Raw genomic sequence first — 6,317 nt, forward strand, 5'->3', positions numbered from 1 at the left:
TTATGTTAATTATCTACGATTTTTATTTTGCCTGTTTGGTAAAGCCACTACAACAAAAGGATGGATAAAGTGAGAATATAGACTCCTTGGGTTCGGTGATAGTAGATTGTGATGAAGAAGATGAAGAAAAACACCAAAGGCACAAACGACCTTAGACAGGAACCAGACCTATAATAAGCTTTAATTGTTGGAGTTTCAGAGCACAGAGACTTGACCAGTAAAATTGAGTAGAGAGACACCAAACTCATTACTCATCCCAACATACTTGTAGATAATTTGGCTCGTCTTTGAAAACTTCCATCAACTGTGTGAGTCCATATAGGCAGAGGCTAGCCAGTATCACCCAACAAACTTGAGCCCGTGTGTTTACAAAGTGCGCTCTCTTTCTCTTTCTCTATACAATTAGGTCTGAACACTTTTTACTCTATATACTTAAGGGTGAGTCACGTAGGTTAATGATTCTCAACCACACGATTCTAACAGTTTTTAGATATAATTTTGCGATCTTTATTTTCAACAAACACCAGAATTCATAGCATTTGGCTCTGAAACAAACGTAATTTAGTTTTAAGCCTTTTTCAAAAAAAAAAAGAAAAACAAACGTAATTTAGTCGTAGCAAATATTAAGATGGAAAAGTATAGCAAAAATATTTTCATTAATCTCTAAACGCTTAATTTAATATAGCTTTCATAATAATCATCACATTAACAGCTAAAATTTCTATTAACATGATACATTGATAACTAAAACTTCAAAACATGTTATTAAAGAAAAATAATAATATTACACTCCCACGTTATGCATGATAAAAAAAAATTAACAATGCAATGCACCATCCCATTAATCAAATGATACAATACACGATTCGGTAAGACGAAAAGATATGATTCCACGGGTGACGGGACCCACTTGTATAAAGATAAGACCGATTGGGTAAAGTCTCTCTCTCTCCCATATACCTTCTAACTTCTCCGACAACCCCCAGTTCACAGACCGCCGCCGGAAAAAGGAGAGGCGACTTAGATTCACGCAATGGCATCATTTCACTCTACCCTCACATACTGGTTCGTAAACCACCCCAACATCGCCAATTTCACGTGGAGGGAAGGTGAGACTCTTGGCTCCACCATCTTCTTCGTGTCTGTTGTAGTCTCAGTCTATCTCTCCTCCACGTTAATACTCCGATCTGCCATCGGTTCACTCCCCGCGCTAGGTCCCAGAATTCTCAAACCAATCACTGCTCTCCACAGCCTCATCCTCTGCATTCTCTCTTTAATCATGGCTGTTGGTTGCACTCTCTCTATCACCACAGATCCGACAGCAAGTTTGTTCAACGCGATCTGTTTCCCTGTCGATGCGAAACCCAGCGGACCGCTTTTCTTCTGGGCACAAGTCTTCTATCTCTCGAAGATACTCGAGTTCGGAGACACAATCCTCATCATACTCGGAAAATCAGTCCAACGGTTGTCCTTCCTCCACGTGTACCACCACGCGACAGTTGTGGTCATGTGCTTCCTCTGGCTCCGAACCCGACAGTCAATGTTTCCCATTGCCCTTGTGACGAACTCGACTGTCCATGTAATCATGTACGGTTATTACTTCCTATGTGCTTTAGGATCGAGACCTAAGTGGAAGAGGTTGGTGACGGATTGTCAGATCGTGCAGTTTGTTTTCAGCTTCGGGTTATCCGGTTGGATGCTCCGAGAGCATTTGTTCGGGTCGGGTTGCTCCGGGATTTGGGGATGGTGTTTCAACGCTGCCTTTAATGTTTCTCTTTTGGCTCTCTTCTTCGACTTCCATTCCAAGAACTATGCTAAAAAGACTAGCAGACAAGGAGACCGCAAAAGCGATTAGTTTAGTGGTGTCTTGTCTTTCCATTGTTTGAAATTGTTTTATGAATAAGATGTGCCATAAGTCATGAAATGGATTTGTTTTTCTGATTCATAGTTTGTATGGATCTTCTCTTTCTTTTAAGAATTGAACACTGATATTAGCCGACTAAGTACACCAAGTTTTTGACTAATCAAATCTTAATTATAGTAAAGCAGGACCTCTGTCTCAGACAATCACATTCCCTTGTCTTTCAGACAATGGTGCAGGAACCACGGTTTCAAGGCCGCTGCGACTTTAGCTCCGGCTATAGCTTATGCTACGGCGTCGTGGCCGAATCAATATCAAATAATCAAATACAAATAGTCTAGGACATTCTTCAATAAATATTTTTTTTTCAAATATATAAACCAGGACAATAACGTTTTCCTTACAAAATGTTTTGAATCAAATAAAATCACAAGTCAGAGGAGATTTAACTCACTTGGAATAACCTCCATATCTGAGTTTCAAATCATAAATGAGAGTAATAATGTATGTACATCAAATAAACTGAAAAAAAAAACAAAAAAAAAAACTTAGTGAACAAAGTAGATCCCGTGTCACTACCATTAGTATGTCAAAGCTTTATTCACAAGCCTGAGCTGTGAGATTTTCTCAGGGCAAAGGCTCTTGTGAATCACCAAGGCGCGACAAGTGCAAGTAAGCATCAGTCCCTACAAATTTCAACAACACAAATAAATCAAATTTGACTTTTTTCTCATTAAGCTGATTGAATATGATCTCAAAACATGAAATGGAAGAAGTATATTTGACTCACCGTATCCTTCCATGGAAATGATCTGCAAATCTCCACCAAAATAACGAGCATACAAACGACTAATTGGCAGACCATAACCATAACCAGCCATAATCACGGGAACATCAGCTGTTCCAAACTGCAATTCCTCTTCGAGCGGGTTTGTTGCCGTGCTGTAAAGATATGTGAATATTTTGGGGAGACCACTTCTCGGTATACCTCCCCCTTCATCTGAGACCTATTAGATTCACCCACAAACAATGGTAATTCAAAAAAAAAAATTAAAATTAAAATGTTCTTGCACAAAGGAGAAAGAAAAAAGCAGAGAAAAAGCAAATAACCTTTATTGTAACATCTTCGATACCATCAGCAACTATAATGCGTACTGGTGGTGCAACTCTATCGGAATCAACATATCGCTCTTGGACAGCACGTAGAGAGTTCTTGACTAGCTCATACACCATAAGATGCAAATGGGTTGGAACATACCTTTAAAAAGGAGTAGAGAAAGACTTTACTTCGAAGGTACAGAATGAATCCGAGAAGAAAAACAAGCGGTCAAAAACTCACGGAAAGGTGAAACTTGGATCACCATATATGTTGATCTCCGGAGCGGAACCATACTCTCGGTAACATATAGACCGTGCATCTTCAGTCGCGTTCCTTGCTACCTCCACAGGAGACATCTTGGTGTGTATGTAACCCACACAGTGACGTGGCGGGTTTGGATTATGCAACTCAACATGCTGCCCTGAAAAATGTTAACGCATGTTTAAGTTGAGTGCAAGAGAACAGAGAGATTCATTCAAAAAAAAAAGTCTTACCAATAAGGTTACGGACGCCTATACGGGACAAGTAGAAGCGATCAAGAAACTGATGAATCTCATCAAGATTCTCGTAGAAATGGACTCCTTTCTTGAGCTGGTTAACACCGAGAGCCATCATGGGAACCACGTTGTTGTGCCTTACTTTGACGGCCTTTATCATCTGAGTGAAGTCTTTCTCGTCAGCAGTGTCCTTGATCTCGGGAAACGCTCTCATGTCCCTGAATGATTCCAGGTACCAATCTCTTACCTACCAAACAAAACAAAACAGCAGAGTTTTCCACCAAAACGCGACATAAGACCATCATCATTCCACAAAAAGCTATTGAAAAAAAAAGTGTCAAAAATTGCACACAAGACTGTTCTAAGGATTCCCTTTCACTGTAGCAGAAACACTAAACGCCTTTTGAAGTGAACGTTCACGAGATCGATTGGCTCCTAGACCATGTTAAATTTCAGTTTATTATATAAACTTCAAACTTAAAACCGACAAAATCCGGATTGACTTTAACCATTTTATATTAGTTCATTGAGATTTTCATTCTTTTTTTTTTCTTTTTGTTGGCTACCCATCTAAATTAGATCAATCTAAATTACAAATTACATCAAGTGGTGACAGACGAGCCGATTCTCCAAAGAACATCTATGTCTGGGTCTGATCTATATGGGGAAAAATGTATCCTATATTCCTCTGTTCCTCACTTCTTTTGCAAGTTCATTCATTAAACAATTTCATACAACAATTTGAATAACAAAACTTATGTAGGGTATATAAATTCTTCAAAGCCTATTCCATTTAAAAATTAGATCGAAATAAAATCGCAATACTCACAAGAATCTAACCGTAAACCGGAATAAACCAATGTAACAGCAGTTTAACCGATCAAACGTACCTTCAAGACGGCAGGTTTGTCGGAGAGACCGTAAGGCAGCGTCTCGAGTTCGAGCGCCCGCCTCGCGACGCGAATGGGAAGCTCCTTGTGGAGAAACTGCGCAGAGATCAAAAGGTTCCTCTCGGTGGGGGTGGAACCGAACTCCATCATGTACCTGAGGCTCACGCCCGTCTGCTTCATGCATCCCCATTTGTGAAGATCCTCGATCAAGCTCTTCGGAAATTTCATCTTCTTCACCAACACTATCTTTTTCGTCGTCGTCGCTCTCAACCGTTCTCATCGACTGCACGAAAACTCCTCGAAGATGATTGGACATGCAGAGGAATAGAGAGATGATTGGTGTTGAAATCGGGAAAATGATTGGTGGATGCTAAATTAATAACGTTACGGAAAATAGGTTACCTGCTAATTCCATGGATTAGGATTTTTTTTTTCTTTTTTACTAATTACGAGTGGTTTGAGTGATCGTGTGGTATTGGCTTTGCTTGCTTTATATTTTACGTTATTTGTCTTTTTGAGACTTAAGTTATTTATTTTATATTGCAAAATAATACTAATCGAAAACTAATTATTTATTTTAATAAAAAAAATAAAAAAAAGGGGAACACACACACAAATTTGCAGAAGAAAAAGCCAATATTATGCTAGACCATTTTCATGAAAAGAAACATTAATTTAAATATACATCTCTTATTATAAAAACTAGAATGATAATTGTTTTCTCATCAGTTTTCTTATTATACTTGTTAGAATGATAATTGTTCTCTTATCAGTTTTCTTATTATACTTGTTAGAATGATAATTGTTTTCTCATCAGTTTTCTTATTATGCTTGTTTTCTTGTATCAATGTTTTATGTTTAGATAGTGTTATAAGTTACATGTTATGTCAATAGCATGATCAAACTGAACGAAACAATTAAGTTTTACCAAAACATTTCTAAAACATAGAAGTTTTTTTTAGCAAAAAAAAAAAACATAGAAGTTTTTTTTTTTGAAAAGTTAAAAACTTCGAAAATTCTAAAACATAAAAGTTGATTAAAATAAATATTTATACTTAACCTTAAACTAGAGAGTTAAAGTGAAAAAGTTGCACATCTAAAATAGCTTTTCTTTAAAAAAGAAGACCTCCCTAATTCACACAAGACTGTTGACAGAAAATATAATAATAATTCACACAAGACTAAAGTCCACCATATGTGAACAACGCGTCGTTCTGTTGATTTAAAGATGAGTGATGTGTCGTCTTGTATCATAAACTGTACGGTTTTCATTATCTGATGAAAACAATGGCGAGTCATTTTAATGTTTTCTCTTATGTAAAAAAGCACAGTCCACAAGGATTCTGGCCCGTTCTCCTCTTATAGGCCCAACATTTTATACGTTTGCTTTTCTAACTACACTATACATGGGCTGAATCAAGGTAATTCAGCAACGTAATTTGTAGGAATACATTAAATTACATAGGCCTGATTGATGACATGTAGTATTAAAATCTATTTGCAGTGTGTGTTGTAATTAAATGTAACTTACATTAAACATAATACGGTAAAAAATGTATGTTTATGCGGTATATTCACAGTAAAAATAAGAGTTATTCTCTTATTAAAACTGCTGACTGGTAATTTATTTAATGTATAAGTTGCAGTAAAAAATTTAATAAAATAATTAATGTATAAACAAATAAAAATGAAGTATTTAAAAGATAATAATTTTAAATAATTTATTAATGATAAAATATATTTTATTTCAAATATGTATAAAAGATAATAATTTGACCAAATAAGTTACAATCCATTTTTAAGAATTATAATCACTAATAATATAATTGATTAGTAGTGTGTTTCATTTGCAAATAGTATGTATTTTTAAACAAATAAAAATTATCAATACAAAACTAATAAAAATTATTACTAATTTAATAAGCAAAATGGATTGTAAAAATTTTAAACATATAAAATTAATAATTATT

The 6,317-nt window shown here is 36.0% G+C and overlaps 2 protein-coding genes across 2 annotated transcripts; one reads left to right on the plus strand and one right to left on the minus strand.

The window, feature by feature from the left end:
* Positions 1-936: 936 nt before the first annotated feature.
* Positions 937-1,997, plus strand: LOC108857848 (elongation of fatty acids protein 3-like). The gene has a single exon (XM_018631869.2). It carries the CDS (start codon positions 1,034-1,036, stop codon positions 1,853-1,855), a length of 822 nt encoding a protein of 273 aa, XP_018487371.2. The 5' UTR covers positions 937-1,033; the 3' UTR covers positions 1,856-1,997.
* Positions 1,998-2,206: 209 nt separating this feature from the next.
* LOC108861192 (pyruvate dehydrogenase (acetyl-transferring) kinase, mitochondrial) lies at positions 2,207-4,737 on the minus strand. The gene is made up of 6 exons (XM_018635020.2): positions 4,348-4,737; positions 3,455-3,704; positions 3,201-3,381; positions 2,972-3,119; positions 2,652-2,868; positions 2,207-2,547 (listed from the first exon to the last, which is right to left on the minus strand). The coding sequence occupies exons 1-6, from the start codon at positions 4,573-4,575 to the stop codon at positions 2,489-2,491; spliced, it is 1,083 nt and encodes a 360-aa protein (XP_018490522.1). The 5' UTR covers positions 4,576-4,737; the 3' UTR covers positions 2,207-2,488.
* Between the last annotated feature and the right edge of the window lie 1,580 nt (positions 4,738-6,317).

Source organism: Raphanus sativus, chromosome 5 (assembly GCF_000801105.2).
Source record: "Raphanus sativus cultivar WK10039 chromosome 5, ASM80110v3, whole genome shotgun sequence".
NCBI lineage: Eukaryota > Viridiplantae > Streptophyta > Magnoliopsida > Brassicales > Brassicaceae > Raphanus > Raphanus sativus.

What these genes read in the sequence shown, in the direction of transcription:
- LOC108857848 (XM_018631869.2), top strand. Translation starts at nt 1,034, where the DNA reads ATGGCATCATTTCACTCTACCCTCACATACTGGTTCGTAAACCACCCC.
- LOC108861192 (XM_018635020.2), bottom strand. Translation starts at nt 4,575, where the DNA reads ATGAAATTTCCGAAGAGCTTGATCGAGGATCTTCACAAATGGGGATGC. An exon ending in AGGCGTCCGTAACCTTATTG is followed by an intron (nt 3,382 to 3,454) that starts GTAAGACTTTTT and finishes AACATTTTTCAG; the next exon opens with GGCAGCATGTTGAGTTGCAT. An exon ending in TCGAAGATGTTACAATAAAG is followed by an intron (nt 2,869 to 2,971) that starts GTTATTTGCTTT and finishes TGAATCTAATAG; the next exon opens with GTCTCAGATGAAGGGGGAGG.